The following is a 19,031-nucleotide window of genomic DNA, read 5'->3' as shown; positions in this document are numbered from 1 at the left end:
GAACTTATAAATAGCTTTCAATCAAAAATTACAACTTTCGCAGGATCTGCGGGATGGTGGGACTCACGCTATGTTTGTTTGACCGCCCACTCCCACCCACCATGGTAAAACCGCCCGAGATTTGCGTTGGGTTCCCGCGGCATCCCGAATCCCAACTCATCCCAAATCCCAACTCAGTCCTCTACATGGAATTGTACACAACTTTAATACTCGGTCCTGCTAGCTAGTTATTGAGACTTTTCGAGTTTCAAAAGAAGACATTCCCTGAGGTAAAACGAAGGGTACAAATGTCCGAAATGCTTTTTTTCAATACAAAATTAAGGCTTGGGACACTTGATTTCAATTTGAAAGGCAGTATAAGGAAAGGAAAACATAAAGGAAAAAAAATGCGAAGGGAATTCAAATCATGCCGAAGCAAAAACATTAAAACTCAGCAACGGTTGCAAACAAATTCAAGGCTAGAGAAATAAAGGGTTGTGTGATCGCTGGCTGAGAAGCTCGACAGGAAACAAAGCAGTGTATGGAAAGGAAGTTGATAGAGAAAAGGAGGCACAGCGCCATCTAATGTGTGAATGAGGGTAAGAAAACTCTGTTTGTGATAAGAAAAGATTGAAAATAAAAGACTGGCTAAAAAATAGTGTTTTTGAATGGAAAAATGTATAAGGATCTTCCATTATTTTCTTTTTGTTTGTTTTTTTCCAAAAGAATGACTGGTCACATCGATTGTGTTTCCCACACAATCGCTGGTTCAATCGTTCGCTCGGGCACTCACACACAGGTGGTGTAAACAAATTCCTAACCAAATAAGCTACATACAAGCTCGACGAGGTGGCAAAAGCACGACCTCCTTGCGATCTTTCCGACTAGGTTTTTGCTCAGAATCTACGAAAAGGAACGAAATCCGTCTGATCGCGCCATTTTCGAGGACAAATTGTCAAAGCACTTCGAGACACGCCAGAGAAACGCCGTATGCTTGATGTAGGCCGAGCCCTGGAAAGTTGTGAAGAAGTGCTTCGTACTCAAGGTTGCGGGGAAAGAAAGAACGAAAGAGAGAGAGAAGGAGAGAAGGAGCGAAAGAGACAAGAGATAGAGAGAGAGAGTAAAAGAAAGAGTGTGTGACCTGCTCGGCTCGAAGCACGTCCCCACCACCTCGTTTGGAAAGCAAATTCGCAGAGCCATGTGCGGATGATTATGTATGCAAATCGCAGCCGTCCTCGCATTTTCCATCGCCTGCAGACATTTACATGGCCAGGAAGCCTGCTGAGATACGGTTAATCAGCAGAGCTCCCCGGCGAACGCCATATACGCAAGATTTCGAGTACGAAAACAAACAAACAAACTTATAAATAAATCATTCAGGCATTTTGGATGGTGAGGAGAAGTGCACCAGACAACTACTATTAAAAGAAACGTTAAAACGGAGAGAAAACTGTGGCATCACTTTAAAAAAAAAAAAAAAAAATCTAAGTATCATAATTCAAATATCAAAGTGACCTTAGAAATCAGATAAATCGCAAGCGGAAAGGTTTGTGACGAAATGCGTGCATGTTGTGCGTATAGCGAGACATTCTATAAAAAAAAAAATAAATAACTAACTAACATGTAGAGATGAAATTTGAATCAAGTTGCATTCATGCATTATGCCCAAGTGTGTATTTGGAAGCAGAATTAAATAAAAAAAAAATTAACCATGAAATCTCATGAACTTTGTACAATTTGGATTTATTTATTTATATCGTGAAGAGATTGTGAGTTTGGGATCGTTTAAGGGTTAAAGTCAATGGGAATGGGAATCATAGAAATTGTAAATGTGAATTATGTGATGCATCCAAAAAAAAAAAGTTAATAATACAAAAATTCTAATTAAACTTTCACGTCCCAAAGTGGGAAATGCCAACTCAGTGGTTAAGGCTCTGATCAGAAGGTCAGGGGTTCAAACCCCAGTATTGCCAACCTGCAACTTTTGGGCCCTTGAGGAAGGCCCTTTGTGTTCTAGGGGGGCTGTATCATGGCTGACCCTGTGCATCGGGATATGCGAAGAAAGAATTTCCCTGTTCTCTAAAGTACATCTAACAAGTATAAAGCACTTTCACCTAGAAGCTTACGAACAAAAGTTTAATGCGATCCATTAAAAACACTATAATTTATGCATATCGCAAAAACTGCAAGGTTTAGGATGAGTTTGGGTTTTGCGTGAAAGAGCACCAAGCTGATCATTTGTACGAATGTGGATGTAAATGAATTGCATTGAATAATGAATAATAATATTAAGAAATGAATGGAAGACAGAACCTTAACCTATTAACCTGTGTTGATATGGAAGCACCAAATCATTCATTCTGGTGCATTTCTGTTTACAGGAAGCACATTTGCACTTTTGCATTTTAAGAAGCAGGCGACTGGCGGAAAGTGGAAAATATGACCTCGGAGATCGGCTGCAGGTTTACGCACAACGAGCCGAAGCCGATGTTGAACAACAGGCAAATCTGAGGAGACGTGATGATTTCAACCACAATCCATTTGCTTGCGACCAGATTTCCATTATATAATTTTAATGTCACGGTTTTTTGATTCAATCGTTTGGCTTTTAGGGTACACTGGTACAGCCAAATCAGACCATCGAATTAGTGTTGGGCAGAATTATTTCAAAGAATAAAACCCTGTAGTCAAATAAATACACTATATTTTTGTGGATATCAGACCTTCAGATTAATTATGTTCCTTTTGAGCATCCGATTCCACATTTGTTTACAGTTTGCTGCTCTCATAACCTCCAGTCTTCTGGATAGATTTTGTGACATTTCCTTCAGCTACAATGGTGTTAGCAAAACCAAGTTCTAATGAGGTGTGGTGGCCTGGGGTGCAGTCAGTCTTCATTCCAAAGGTGTTCAAAAGTGGTTGAGATCAGAGCTTTATAGCAGGAGATCTTCCACTCCAACCACATAAAGCATATCTTCATGGAGGGCACAGAGACATTGCCATGCTGGAACAGGGTAGTTCAAATGAAAATTTAATGCCAACCATCCAGATATATTCTATACAGTTGTGTGTCTCCAATGTTGTGACAGTTTGGGCAAAAAACATTTATTGCTGGAAAAGTCCTGTGTCCAAAAGCTTTGTCCTTATAATCAATATTCAATCCACTGCTCAAAGTTCCCCCTAATGGCAGACGTTTGTGTGTGCGAGTGAATTAAAGCTCTAAGGAAATTTACAAAGGTGACGCGAGTCACATACTCAAAGATATACCGAATTATACAGTTTTTACCGGGTGATCACAAGGTTACAATATAAGACATAACCATATGTTTTCAGTTTATACATTTTCATTGTTTGTAGTTTACATTCGCTTTCTGCACACAGGAATAACCGTATTAATTGTTTTATTGCGTCTTCAATGCAACTGTATTTTTTGTGTCAATTTTGCATCAACCAATCAGGATCTTTGCATCATCCGAAGCATAAGATTTGCCTCTCTTACCAAGCTACGTTATTGCCTTGGTATAATACCAATAATACCAAAAACTCATACAAGCACAAAAAAAATTATTTTATGCAGAAAATGTTGAAAAAAAAATGTATTCTGTTGCAATAAATATAAATAAAAAAAAAATATATATATATATTAGGACTGTCAAAATTGTTACGCATCGCAAATATAATTTTTAATAATTGTATCAACACGTGATTAATGCAGCACGCATTTCTGTAAAAAGATTTTTAACAAATAAATATAGAAGAGGCCAATATAAAACCTTTAACGCAACATACACTGTGTCCTTTCTTTACTCAGATATAAAAAAATAATAATAAACTTCACCAAAAAATATTCTTTTTTTTTCCATGTTTTATTTGAGGTTTGTGGCCCGCTTCATTGAAAGAATAAGCTAAATATGTATTCTAATGAAAGGAAAAACAGATGAAATGATATCACAGGCCTGTAACAGACCTGAAATTTCATCCAGGATTATTTTTTGATAAATGACATAACTGCAGTAAGCAACAGCTCCTTAGTTTTTTTTTTTCCCCTGAGCAGTTGATCACCGCATACATTTAAATATCTTGACTTTATTTATCAAAGCGCTTTGACATCCAACCACCAACCCCCTACCACAGAACAACCACCACCACCCCCACCACCACCACGGACCGAATGGAAGTCCTGGTGTTAGGGATGGCGTCATCTAGATCGTAAGTCCGATCGGAAGAGGCTTCCCCACAGCGCCTGCGGTGAGGTGACCCTCCCAAATAGAGCTTTGCATCTTCATTTCCATGCATTCTATTCATGGAGGTAGTCCTGCTCAGACCCCCTTTCGACAGTCCCACACACTGGCAGAGTGCGCATCAAGCAGATCCTGAGCACCGGAGTGGCAACCATGGCCATAAAGTGAGTTCGTTTAGGATTCAATTTCTACACTGGACATGTAATAGTATTTGAGTGCAGTAATTCCGTGTTTTTTATCTATTTACAAAAAAAAAAGAAAAAAAAAAGATTGGTAGTACTAATATTTCTTGCTGGTTCAATATGAAGAGAAATTCCATATCAAATGTTCTTGCTGAATGTGTTCGGGGTTGTAAGGTGATCCTGGTTTTGTAACCTATGTGACTAGTGAAAGATCTAATTGTAATTTTGAAGGGTAGATTTTGTTGCTTTGTCAAGGAACCTGTTGAAGATGTTACAGTTTGGAGCGAGTCGATCGAAAAGCTACTGGAGTCCACAGGTAAGGAGCTACGTTCAAGAGTTTAAGTGTTCTGTTAAATTTTTGAGTACAATTCTTATTGTAAAAAAAAAAAAATAACTGTAAGATATAAAAGCAAACCCTTAATATCTGAGTAATGAACGTAGCTCCCGTAAAAGGGGGCTGTCTTCACAAGAGTGGCTCAACTTCCATGTTACGGATATAATATCTGTTCAATTTGCCGTATTGTGCATTAAAAGAATATATATTGTTTCGTGATTTTAGAAATAAATCATTAAAAGAAAGAAAAAAGAAAAAGGTTTGAAAAAGATTTGAAGGTTTTCAGTTTTAAGGTACTTTGGATAATTCAAATCTGTGCGTCAGCATTCAAATCGGAGCTTTGTGTCTTCTCAACGACAAGCCCACACCCTGAATTTATTTGACAAAAAAAAATGTATCTTAGAAAAACCCAGTTGGGGTCATGATTTTGTGCTGTTCTGGATTTCTATTTAATTATGTTTTTGTAGCTGGGATGCATGCCTTTACGGAGTTCCTGAAGTCCGAGTACAGTGAGGAAAACATTCTGTTTTGGCAAGCATGCAAGGAATACAAGAAGATCTCGTGCCGGACAGAAATGACGTGCGAGGCCAATAGAATCTATTCGGAGTTTGTGCAAACGGAGGCTCCCAGGCAGGTAGGTTGGATCTTGGGTTGGAAATCGAGGTGCTCTACGGTGTTACATGTGGTGATGTTAATCTTAGTATCGAATGGTTCAGATGTAGGAATAATGACTATGCCATCATTTGACTAAAGCGTTAAGTCTACAAAACAAAAGCCAGGCTAAAAAATTATAAGAATGAAAACAATCATGCCCCCACTTATTTGTTTTCCAGATTAATATCGACTGTAAGACTCGAGCGACAATATCAAAAAACATCTCAGACCCAGACATTGCCACTTTCGATATGGCCCAGGCCCAGATCTACCGGCTCATGACGAGGGATTCTTACCCGCGGTTTTTAAAATCTGACATCTACCAAGCATTGTTGCAGAAATGAGGCCACACCCGACTTCTCAATAGGATTAAAAAAAATGTCTTTCTTTAAAGAATGCGCTTGGTTCCCAGGTAAATGCATGTACATCTTCTAAACCGCCGAGTTCCCATGGAGTTCTACCACAATAAAGGCTGCTCTTAATAGGCCATTTGGAACTGAGGAACTAACATATTATAGTGATGTAGTGTATTACACTAAACAAAAAACCAAACACACTTATTAGAGGCCTAGATAAACTACTACTCATTGAGATATGTAACAGAATCAGATTTTATACAAGCTACATTGTTTTCCTTAAGATATTGTTCTTGTTGTTAAATAAATAAAACAATAAAAACTTGACCCGTACCACTCAATGTATATAACTCTGAATATACTATGATGTGCACTTTCTTGTGTAATCATATTGACTAAATTCAAATTCAGAATTAAGAAGTCAACTCAAAATGACTTTAAAAGCACTTAAAAAATTCAAACACAACTTCCTTTTACGCAGTCAGGAACGAGCCTGCAAAATTTGGCAAAACATTTTAGCTAGGTTTTGCGAGATTGACATAAATAAATGATTAAAGACAAACCACCTAGCTGTCTTCAACAGCTGATTCAAGCCTTTAGGATAACTATGTACACTTGAAATTTCTCCACAATACTTAAAAATTGTTTTAGGTTAATAAAAGTACAAGTAACAACCACTTTCTAGCTCAAATTTGTTTTTTCTAGCTTCTAGGTCTCTAACAAGTGTAGCCCAAAAGAATGATTGATTCTATCAACAACAATAATGCCAACATAAAACACCCCCCTGCTTAATAGCACCATAACCTGGTAACTAGCGCATTTTAACATAAATGTAATCAAGAGCGTATCGAGACAAACATTGACAAACATTGTTCTGTGGACCTTGTAATAATGTACAGAAACTTGCAGGCTGCTGCTCACTGTATTAGTTTGCAACATAGAATATGGGAGTAGTCAAAGTTGTGGTGTGGTCATCTTTTAAGTCTAATAAGTGTGAAGGTTTTTTTTTTGTAAACATGCTTTTGTTTGCATAAAAAGACTTTTTTTCTAAGAAGTATGTATATATAAATATATATGTGTGGTGGCCTGAGAAAATGCTTAAAATTTTTTATTCCACCAAAAGTTAAAACATTTTTTAAATAGCTTTTTATATAGTTTGAATGAACCCCATAAGAGTGACTATAATAAAGAAATTCAGACAGATAAGACAAAAAAATGATTTAAATGAAATTTTTAAAAAAATAAAAATAAAAAAATGCAAAAAATTTAACTACATTTCAGGTTGGTAAAAAAAATAATAATAAAAAAATAGCCAGAGGATGGGTTTTCCCAGACCACCACACATACATTAAACTATTTATTGGTGTGAATACAGTACACATGCTTGAAAGTCATCAACGTATTGTATGCAAACTTATCACATTTTATTTTTTCAATTAAAATTATTATAAGATACTTCTTGGTACTATACAGCAAAATTGAATGTTGTCTTGCCAAGAATGATAGCAATGCATCATTTCATCTTGGACAAAAAAAATAAAATGGATTACAATAAAAAGATTTACAGCTCATTTTTCCAAGAAAACCGTGTGCTTTTTATGTCAGAATTTCATTTTTCTTTTACCCTGGGATACTTTTTTGTTGTATATTTTTTCCCCAATAACCTAGAGCTTAATTGCTTTATGGACAGCTGTTGGTTGAATCTATTAGCCTGTGTAAATAAAAGTACAGCATAACAAAGAGCATCTATTTTTAATTTGGTGAATTTAAATGATTGCTCTTTCATTCTGTTGGTTGGGAAAGTCTGCTGGATGGACGTTAGGTGGCAATACCATGCTACAAAATGGTGTGGTAACTTCCTGCCTTCCTGCCTCATGGTATTTGCATTTATTGATGGTGGACAAAGTATAGTTTCTTGTACTTAGGAAAGTAGCACAAGCTTCAACATGACTCCAGGAAAACCCAAACCTTTCTGGTGACACTACTTTCTTAGTGTCCACCAGTTCCTTATTGAGATACACATCCTCATGGTCAAAACCCTCATGGTCAAAACCCACCAGCTGCTTTCTGTCAGGCCTTAAGCCACACTGCTTTACGACTAACTTTGTTTCAAATAAATAAGCACCATCATTTTACCTGATTTGCCTGAATATGACGCTAATATAATTAACAATGCAGAAACTTTTTTTTCTCCAATGTTTACTTTTAGTTCTTCCCATTTTTTTGTGTCAATTTTATTCAAAACAAAGAAACAAACTCAATTCATTGTGATTCTGTACTCTAGAGTTACAACTTGCAGATTTTCAAGTTGCTTGATCACCAATTCAATCCATTTGTAGTGCACATTTTCTGTATTTTTAACACTGCGACAAAGTGCATCAACTGGACAATGGAAAACTATTAAAAAATGTTTTAAGTGATTGTTTAATTTCACAAATAAGGTAAAAACTGTATGTAAAACACTTGCCAACATTGGATAGTGGTTATTGCGTTCATTAAGATTTTATGTGCAGCAAAACATTGTACTTACAAAATGCATTGTTGGTAAATTTCTTGCATTGTTTGCCAAGAAATTTACCCAGGGAAAAAGTTTCCTCATAGGTTCTTCTATCAGCCAAAATTTCAAGACTTCTACTCCATTTTTTTCACCGAAGCTTCCAAAATGGGAAAACTTGTTTTGTCTGCTTATCATCTAAAAAGAGTTAAAAAGCTCTTGGGAAAGCGACAAAGAACTGATCTCAAGAAAAATTAGATAGGGGCCTGACCACCTTGAAGAACTCAACTTCACAACTGCAACACTATAAGAAGGGTACATGCGTCAGACTCTCGTGTTCTGTCACTCTTATGTTACAAACCCAAATAACTTAAAGAATTTGGCAAGAAACTATAAATGAAATGTATTCAATTTCCTAACAAACAAAAACAAAAAAACAAGTGGATGCAATATTAACATGGAACAAGAGTTTTATTAACTTCTTTACTTCTGATATAATGTTTGCAATTAAAACCTGCCATCATTCTGCTATACTGGATACTTTTCTATTCCTGCTTGCTTATGATAGTAAAATTAGCTCCACTTCCACAGAGCAGCTCCGAGGTAAGTGCATCCAATGCAGTCACATGGTCCAGTGTCAATATTACTATGGAAACATTCAACAATAACTGCATAGCAGACTCCGAAAGTGAAATGATAGCAGATGAAACATGATATTTTTGTTATTTTATTACATTTGAATATGACATCAAAGAGCGAGCTCTCTGCTGTTTATTTTTTTAGATTGGATTTTCCCATTCTATTGGACAAATCTGCTTTTTTTAACAATAAAAATAAAAAATCTGTAAAAAGTAGTTTTCTTGGACAAAATGTGTGGGCACCAGATCATACGTGCTTTTTGAAAATTACATCACAACAAAATAGTCCCCAGGTATAATTTATTCTATAATATATACATAATTTTATTGTTTAAGTCTAATTCTACCTAAGTTCTATTGAAATGACTTTGTGATCACTTCAGACATTCAGTAACAGAGCCAAAAAAAACATGCAATATATAGATCTTGGATGACCACATGACTCCTTTTGTTATTTACTATAAATGCAAAGTTGTGTACCTCGATAAGCTAAGCGAGAAAAAAAAAAAGAGTTTGCATGCTCATCTTATGTCGGTAATCTGACGCTTTTTAAACATGTATGCTTTGCGGTCATTGGAGGCTTTCGACACTTTTAATGTAAACATTTTCTGCACTGATGCCATTTTCTTTTTGTTTCAGTTGCAGGTTGAATTTCTTCCAATCGCTTATAGTATAGTAATGCACCAACGATTTTTAGTTCCAAAATGAGATGCTATCATGGGTTTCTGCCTTATAATATCCACTATGCACATGATAATGTAGCTATGCAAGCATTTACATTATAATCCGAAACAATAAATGCACCATCAATGGTGTCTATGTGCAAAGAACAAACGTGCAAATAATACAATAGGATACTTGTTGCAGCGTTTGAATGGCTTAAAAAAATTTTGTTGTTGTTGTTGTTGTTGTTTATCTCACACTGTTCCTTATTTGTCGTCTGCACATTTTGTTCTCAACGGTTGAGCGCTGGCATACAACCGTAACGACAAGCTCGGCTTCCTCTTCCTCTTGAAATGCTTTCATTTCTGCACATTCGTATCCCGTCGCGTAAGTCACATGTCTCCTCAGTCTGTTTTTGTTTGAAATGAGGGACTTCTCCGAGTGCTTATTAGACTCGCCTATGAATTTATGAGAAATGCTGTCATTGACACTATACCATGCCAGACAAACAGACAAGCAAAAAAAAGGGAAAAAACACAGGAAGTTGCAAGCACAGTCAAAGCCTTGCAATGCAAGCTTGGTGTAAGATCTCACAAAAAATTACATTTACCATACAAAATAGGTTCCTCAGGGATTCTTTGAATAGTTGTTACTATGCTGAAATGTTCTACATGGGAAACTCTCAGAAAGGGAATCCAAACTCAACTCAAGACTTGGCTTTATAAATGGAAGTGGGTAAGACGTTGAGCAAGTCCCTTAACCCTGAACAGAAAACACCCAAAGTTGGTTTGTTTCTTACTCATACCACAGTGACTTTAAATTCCTAAATCAGACATTCAAATACATTACTGTTTCTATACTTTTACATGGAGTTGTATGGCAGACCAATGATACACACAATAAATAGAGCAATATTAGTGAGTAAATGTTGATCTGGTCAGAAGATATTCTCTTAAAAGTTATAGAAGGGGTTTTCCTCCAAGAGAAAGTCTACAGGACAAAAAAAAAAAGTATTTTCTTCATTTCCTGTAAAATGCATTTTGCAGCATAACATGCCGTTTTGTTGTTTTGTGGGGTTTTTTTCACTTATTCATTTTCTGGATCAGACAAGGTCAGGCATCCTCAGAAAGGTCATAGGTTCTCTTATTTACTTCACAAATTAAGATCATTAAAAAGTGATAGACAGATTACAGATTATTTATAATGGAAATATAGCAAGAGGTTATGTCTCATGGGTGTCTGATAACATTACATGTAGCTATAAATGTCAAATAAATATGATTTGAAATGTCTGGTATGAAAAAAAAAAAAAAACCTGTAATGCAACACCTCATGTGACTCTACACCACACACCATTGCTGCTCTGAAGACCCAAACCTGAACCTATTTTGTTCGTTAATTACACAACATGTCTTATGCTTTATCTTGAATGCAACATCTGTAACTCACAGGGCCTCCGTTAATTCAACCATGTTGTCATACACCCTAGACGTCAGTGTGAAACCAAACAAGTGGGCTGAGGGTTTCCTGTCTGACACACATATATCCTCACCCTTAGACACATCCGTTTCGTCATTCTTAAACATATCCTTGAAAAATCACAGGACCTAGATCTACAGATCTCGGGGTGTAGAATAACATTTGTATCCATTCATCACCAAGCTGACAAATTATTTGGTCATTTAATCTGCGAAAGATTTTCCGTTCCTCCCTTGGTCTAAAGTTCAAGATTACTACTTCTCCCCAGAAGGCCTGCTGGTGTACATTCCTAAAATGGTGGTTCAGCTCAATGACTATTAACTTGACCAACTAACAAAATCAAATTTTGAATTGAATTGGAAAGCTCTTGGGAAAGCTACAAAGAACTGATCTGATCTCAAGGACAATTTAATACCTACCTGGCCCACTGGAAGACCTCAACTTGGCTGTGAATTGTTTGAAGGAGTAAACCCTGAAGGACAAACAGAACAGCCCTCTAGGGTGCTAAATAATGTAGGTCCTTAAAATGTTGGGAAAGACTACTTAGGCTTGGGCAGAATTTACCATTCTATACGGCACAATTCAAATTTAACAGAAGGATTCTTAAGCTCTTGGGAAATCTAAAAAGAAATTATCTCATAAATATATTGACATACCCTTGGCACATTTGATGGAACTTGTCGACACAACCTTAGAAAAAAAAAAACACTACAACAGAGGTTAAAAAACCTCTATATGAAAGAGAATCTCTTTTTTAGAGGGCTCTATAGAAAACCATTAAGGGCTACCACAGAAGGCCAAACCAAACGATACCAAAGGGTGTACCAATACAACAACAAAATAATTACATAACTGGCAAACCTCAGAAGGTCATTTGGAATTGAGCCAAGATTAAATGGTTCCTAAAATTTAGGTGTAGCCTAGTAAATGGAGTGTTTCTCAAAGCAAGAACATTTCAAGAAACACTTTTTATTTAATAAAATCTGCTAAGATTCTTATTCCCCTAAGAATGTAACAGTGTAGTTAACTATATTAACTAATTTGGGAGAATAGGCACCAGTAATTTAACCCACTCAATATAATTTAGCACTGAAAGGCCAAACAGGTTCCCTTTTTTTTGGGAGCAGAATGGAAAGCAAACTATTCTAGTCTTGCTATTACAATCTGGCTCACCACAAACAATGATGACATCATGTGCCTGCTCCCACAGGTGTATCTTGCTTCCCTAAATGTTAACAGTTTGTGACTTTATATGACCTTTTTGATCCAAATGCATTTTAGATTATTCCGTAATTGTTCTGTGCTGTGCTCAATGATATTCCAAACGTGGGCATGGAATGGTGGAATGACTGCAGCTCAAAACTGTAAACACCTTGGATCGAACCCTGAGCTCAGGTTACTGCCTGTGTGGATTGTTTTCCAATGTTCTCCAGGTACTCATAGTCCCACCCAGCTTTTAAAAGACAACTGGTTACTATACATCATGTACACCATGTATGAATGGGTGTTTCTGGTCCTCCATGATAAAAAATCTACAGTGCTTCTGGAAAGTATTTACAGCACTTCCCTTTTTCCACATTTTGTTATGTTATAGCCTTTTTCCAATATAGGTTCAATTCATTATTTTTCTTAAAATTTTACAATTAATACAACGTGAAAGAAGTTGGTTAGAAATCATGATGCTACAAGCTTGACACACCTATTTTTAGGCAGTTTCTCCCATTCTTCGTAGCAGAAGCTCTCAAGCACCATCAGGTTGGATGGGGAACATCGGTGCAATGCCATTTTCAGATCTCTCCAGAGATGTTCAATCGGGTTCAAGTCTGTGCTCTGGCTGGGCCACTCAAGGACATTTACAGAGTCATTCCGTAGCCAGAGGTCCAGAGCCCTCTGGAGCAGGATTTCATCAAGGATGTCTCTGTACATTGCCTTCGATCCTGACCAGTTTTCCTGCAGCTAAAAAACAGCATGATTATGCTACCACCATGCTTCACTGTAGAGATAGTATTGGCCAGGTGATGAGCGGTACCTGGTTTCCTCCAGACATGACACTTGGCATTTAGGCCAACAGTTAAAACTTAGTCTCTAATGGTCTGAAAGTCCTTCAGGTGCCTTTTGGCAAACTCCAGGCATGATGTCATTGCCTTTTACTGAGAAGTGGCTTCCATCTGGCCACTCTACCATACAGGCCTGATTGGTTGGAGTGCTGCAGAGATGGTTGTTCTTCTGGAAGGTTCTCCTTTCTTCACAGAGAAATGCTGGAGCTCTTCCAGAGTGGTTATCAGGTTCTTGGTCACCCCCCCTGACTAAGGCCTGTTTCTAGGAAAAGTCCTGGTGGTTTCAAACTTCTTCCATGTACGGATGATGAGGTCACTGTGATCATTGGGACCTTCAATGCTGCAGACATTTTTCTGTTCCCTAACCCAGATCTGTCCCCAGATACAATCCTGTCTCGGGGGTCTACAGACAGTTCCTTGGACTTCATGGCTTGGTTTGTGCTCTGACATGCAATGTTAACTGTCAGACCTCATATAGACAGGTGTGTGCCTTTCCAAATCATGTCCAATCAACCTGATTTACCACAGGTGGACTCCAAATAAGTTGTAGAAACATCTCAAGGATGATCAGTGGAAACACGATGCAACTGAGATCGATTTTTTTTTTCTCTTTCATGTTGTCATTATGGGGTATTGTTTGTAAAATTTTGAGGAAAATAATTAATTTAATCCATTATGGAATAAATATGTAACATTACAAAATGTGGAAAAAGTGACCTGTGAAGGTTACATTTCTGCCTCACACCCAATTATCTCAAGACAGGCTCTTGGTCCTCTGCTACCAAGATCAAGCCATCTAATAAGCCTGGATGAATGAATATTCAGTGCCTCATGCACTGTGCCACCACTTCCACATTAATGCCAACCAATAAAAAAAAATAAAAATGCTGGACTTGGGTAGAGAAAAAAAAAAAAGGTATCATGCTTTTTCTACTTAAAATACCAATACTTGTGAGAATACACAAAGTAGAAGTGAAACTTTCAACAAGAACGGGGCTTTCAGAATACTGTCTGGTGACCTCCTCAAGATGCAGTTGCAATTCTGTTTCTCTTTACAGAGAAAGTCCTCGAGCTTTGTGACTGTCCTCAAACACATTGCAGGCAAAACCCCCTGCAACTCCAGTGAATTTCTACTAATTCAGCTGTGGTGTAGAATGATCTCTTGCAAGAACTGCTAGGCTTAGCTTTTAGCCTCTAGTGTGAACAAGCAGGTTTTTAAGCCCTACTAAGGTAAATCACAAGGACTCTATACCATTGTGACTTTTTACTACCATACTAATTTTAACCTTTAAAATTATGGGCAACCATTAACTACTTATTTGTTATTTGATCAGGGTTATGGGAATTGTTTGAAGTTTGCAACGATTGCAACTTAAAACCAATGGCTTTACCTATAGTACACTTATTATTCCAATCTCAAAATAAAATACAGTAGGCTAACTTGATACAAAGCCGGGTTTAAAACTTTATACGATAAAATGGAAACTTTTCCATTAAACAAGCTGAAGACTTCTGAATGGAGGTTTAGCTGTGGGGCAGGATCTCAAAATGATGTGAGTTAACAAGCATTGTTTAGTCAAATAACTAGCTAAAAATAGTCAATTATATTTAGTTTAGCACTGCTCGTTGTGCTAACGCGGACAAAGAGCTCACTGAAAAGCTGTGAGGTAAAAGTCAGCATTTGCTTATCGCTGCTGAAGTTTCCACTGGCCGGATTTGCATCTGTCAAAGAGAGAAACAAAGCTCGCTGCAAATTCACCTGGTCCTAGCAATGAGCGTCAGTTGAAACTTCCTCTTGCTTTCTGTGGTTAGGCACGTCTGAGCTGATGACGTGCCACAACAGTCTCGATGATGCAAAGCCTATATAAAACCGATTTGCGTAGAATCCTGCTTTCAGACCCTGTGTTAACCAACTAACGGTAGAGACGCACACACAAGCACGCGTCAGTGCTACAAACACGTTTGAGAGAAACATGCCAAGCTTGCCTCGAACCACAAACGAACTGGACAACATGACCAGGGAAGAGAGGCCAGAACAATCACAGTGAGTTTAATTTTATTATCTGTAATTATTTTATAACTTTGAGCATACCTCAAATATATGAAACTCTTTTTCACATTAAAGGAGGAAAGACTTCAAGTGGAGGCTCCAGCGCAAACTCCTGAGAAGCCCAATGTCAGAGAAGTGAGTGTAATTGATTTGTTTTCCTATGGGATTTCTCTTGTGTACACTATCTGCATGTATTATATGTTTTTATGCTAATTATGTTGTACTCCCTTCAACCAGACTTAAACCTGGGGAAAGTCTGCTCTGGTCACAGTCTCTTGAAACTCTACTTCGATCAAATAGTAAGTAGAAGAACTACACACTACTGCAATGTATAATACATAATTATATTAATATAATACATATGAGTAAAAAGCTAGAGCTTTATGGCTAAGCATTTCTAGAGATACTAGAACTAGGTATGAGGGCAAATGTGAATTGTCCTTAAAACTACACAGGGTAACTCTTGCGCTCTCATCTCTCGCAGCTGGTAAATCAATATTCCAGGCCTTTCTCAAGTCAGAGTTCAGCGATGAGAATATTGAATTCTGGTTGAGATGTGAGGACTTCAAGAAAATCAAGTGCAGCCGGAGGCTGACCTCCAGAGCCAAGAAGATATTTGAACGGTACATCCAGCCTGAAGCTCCAAAAGAGGTAAAAACAAAAACTGTCACTTTCTTTATGTTGCCAGTGTTTAGAAATGGCAAATAGCTGCAGATAATTTCAAATACACGTAATTGACGTATTTAAAAATTAAATTAAACAAATGTATGCATAGATCATTGATTTTTGGTAATGCCCCACAGATCAACATTGACCACAAAACCAGGGAGATCATCAAACAGAACGTGCAGACCCCAAACAAGTATTGCTTTGACGAGGCCCAGAAGACTGTTTTTAGCCTTATGGAAAAGGACTCGTACCCCAGGTTCCTTCGTTCTGACTACTACAGGACCTTTCTGGAACCAGTCTGCTAAGGGCCAAGATTTGAAGGAAAAGACTTGATGTGGAGACCTGAATAACCAGGTGGCTTATCTTTAAGGACTACAGCAGAGCTTGCCAAGGACAATGGCAAGGGCTGGAATTTACCCCGGGCTCGACTACTATGGACTGGACAGCTGGACTGATATGGTTGCGTGGAACTCAGACATTGGTCACTTCTGCCATTGGACTGGCATCAACTACTTACATCTGCTGTTCTGATACACTACAGATGTAGATGAGGAACCAACCCACAAAGCTATAAAAGCTGTCATTGGGACTACAGTGCCAAGTTTATTAGCTAGTTGGTAATTTTTGTATAATGGGGAAAAGTCCCAATTATTATCTTTGCATACCACATTCACTGATAAGTTGCTCTCATAAGCCGTTTTTATAGCAGTCTTTTGAGATTACTACTTCTCACAAAAGTACAAGATGATGCAAGTCTAGTCTGGGTTACATTTATTAAGGCAAGAACCTACTCATTAGGTTCTGCTTGCATCATCCACCAGTGTGATCTGGGGTCATGGAGAAAGTCCTCCTCTTTGTGGCTTTTAGATATGCTTCTTAGCAAGTCTTACACACAGACATTGAGTAGAAATTTCCGATACTGTTAGACGTTTGTGGTGGACCGTCTTTGGTCACAGCGAAATTGAACTGTCTACCGGGAGCCACCTAAATTGGTCACTTGTGATGGGTTTTCTCTACATGTAAACTGCATGTTAACATGCCAGTCACGTTCATTAGCTCCTTCATAGAGTGTGTTGTTGCATGTTGCATTTTTAAAACAAATGGCTTGTGCACTGTATATATGTATGTGTTTGTCTACACTGTTTATTGTTTTAAATTATGGACTCCTTTTCGGGCACTTTTTTAAGTTAACGTTGGACATTTAAGGGATTTTCGAATCTCCAAACATGGCTGAAGGTCATCTGAAGGGTCAACCTGTCTCCTAATACTGTACATTATGCTCAGATTATATGCAGTAACCTATTTTTTTTTTTATATATATAATTTAATGTAAAACATGACTTTTATGTACTGTTTAAAAATATATGATGTCCTATTGGTTTTTTATTCATTGTTTTAAATTATGATTGCATTACAAATATTTGGGATGTTCACTGGTTGAAATTCCCCAGTACATATCTATCAAACTCGTACGTAGATGTAGTGAATAAATACTGTAGAAGAACTTTCGTCTCTCTTGTGCTCAATTCGACGTCAAACGCGATTCTGCACTTTGGTGCTGGTTTGATTTTTTGCGCTGATAAACGCATGACTGAAAATGCTACTGTAGATCTTGGATATCCCCTAAAATTTACTCAACCGAGTAACTGAATGTTTGACACCACATCACACGCGTTAGTGACAGAACTTCCCTGTTCGCTCGGCTGGCTGTCATGCGCTTCGGGTCAGGTGATGGTAAGTTGGTGTAAATTCAACGCCTACACGGGTTGAGTCCCTGCCACTTTAGGAAATTCAGAAGTTTTGAAGGTAAGCACAGAGGTACTGTACATCACGTTGCACATAGGAACTAAAACATGTGACATGATGCATTGTATTTCAGTTCCTAAAGCGTTATCATCATCTGAAAGCCAACTATTCATCTAAAATATCAGCGAGATCTAATCTTTTATCTCGGGGATGTAGGATAGAGATATCTCCGGTGAAGATTTTCAGAAAGCAAATGTATTTTGACTTAAAAACAGACCATGTTTGGGTTGAAAAATGCTTGTTTTGTCTGGAATGCATTAAAAGATAAATAGTCCATGCTCGTCAACCCCGACCTAGTGACACATGGAAAAAAAAATGAGGGAACATGAAATGGCTCGATGATGATACAGATAGAGGTCAAAAAAAATGAAAGCAATAAATATTGCCACCCTTTTCAAAGGTGACCATGATCTAATCTGGATCCACTTAAGAATAAAAACTGTTTTCCTTGTAGTTACAGTAATACAATCATCAGAACTTAAAACGACTCCATGGAAAAACATGCTTATGCTTCTGAAGAAATTAGATACGAATCAAACAGTGAACAGCCTCTAAAGCAGAGAAGCTACATCCAAAAGCAGTGCTAACAATTTGCAGTTTAATCAAAAGGCCTTATGTTAAATCAGAGGGTTACTAAGCAGATATAAGGATGTGCGGTTTATCAACATTGAAGCATACAGTCATCGAAAATGTAAGGCATCTACAGTGGTTACGCTTTGGGGCATTCCTGTGTAAAGACAGATGAGTCTGCATTTTGCAGATGAGTCTGCATTTTGCCGTTTCTTAGCTGACAGATTGGCAGTTTAATCTGAAAACAAAGCACAGGTTCACGTTAAAAACTGGCAAAAGCTGGCATGCAAACCAGAAAGCACACCATGGTACGGAACCTTCCTGTAGGTGGTGTTCTGAGTTGAGCTGCACAGAAATGGTGCACCGATTTCTTTTGAATGTAAATGCAACTCGAACATAAAACAGCTTGTGCATGTTTTATTGGTACACTATTATTACATCATTATATATAATATTACATATCTCAAAATAATAATTTTTGCTCTTTTGTTTTTCCTGCTCATGTCTGATGGGGTAGAACGAACATGGATGCACTAAGGTTCGAAAAATTAGGTAAGTGTCATTTCAGATCATCAGTTGTTACTGTAAATATTAGTAATTGAGCAGTTGAGGGTTAAGGGCCTTGCTGAAGGGCCCAGAACCTGCCTGCCAATCAAAAATCTAATGTGTCTTCTTTGCACTGGCTGCTCCAAACTACACTGCTAGGACACTGATGGCTCACTTATACTTTCCTGATTCTTATATATATATATATATATATATATATATATATATATATATATATATATATATACACACCGTATTTTCCGGACTATAAGCCGCTACTTTTTTCGCACGCTTTGAACCCCATGGTTTGAAC

At 37.5% G+C, this 19,031-nt stretch overlaps 2 protein-coding genes across 2 annotated transcripts; both read left to right on the top strand.

The window, feature by feature from the left end:
• Window positions 1-4,282: 4,282 nt before the first annotated feature.
• Window positions 4,283-7,317, top strand: rgs1 (regulator of G protein signaling 1). Its single transcript, XM_046851089.1, has 4 exons — window positions 4,283-4,384; window positions 4,658-4,718; window positions 5,204-5,370; window positions 5,570-7,317. Exons 1-4 carry the CDS (start codon window positions 4,283-4,285, stop codon window positions 5,732-5,734), a joined length of 495 nt encoding a protein of 164 aa, XP_046707045.1. The 3' UTR covers window positions 5,735-7,317.
• A 7,643-nt stretch (window positions 7,318-14,960) lies between these two features.
• rgs13 (regulator of G protein signaling 13) lies at window positions 14,961-17,300 on the top strand. Its single transcript, XM_046850659.1, has 5 exons — window positions 14,961-15,121; window positions 15,203-15,262; window positions 15,365-15,426; window positions 15,612-15,778; window positions 15,931-17,300. Exons 1-5 carry the CDS (start codon window positions 15,051-15,053, stop codon window positions 16,099-16,101), a joined length of 531 nt encoding a protein of 176 aa, XP_046706615.1. The 5' UTR covers window positions 14,961-15,050; the 3' UTR covers window positions 16,102-17,300.
• The last annotated feature ends 1,731 nt before the right edge of the window (window positions 17,301-19,031 follow it).

Source organism: Silurus meridionalis, chromosome 6 (assembly GCF_014805685.1).
Source record: "Silurus meridionalis isolate SWU-2019-XX chromosome 6, ASM1480568v1, whole genome shotgun sequence".
Taxonomy (NCBI): domain Eukaryota; kingdom Metazoa; phylum Chordata; class Actinopteri; order Siluriformes; family Siluridae; genus Silurus; species Silurus meridionalis.
This window is presented reverse-complemented; position numbering and strand designations above follow the sequence as displayed.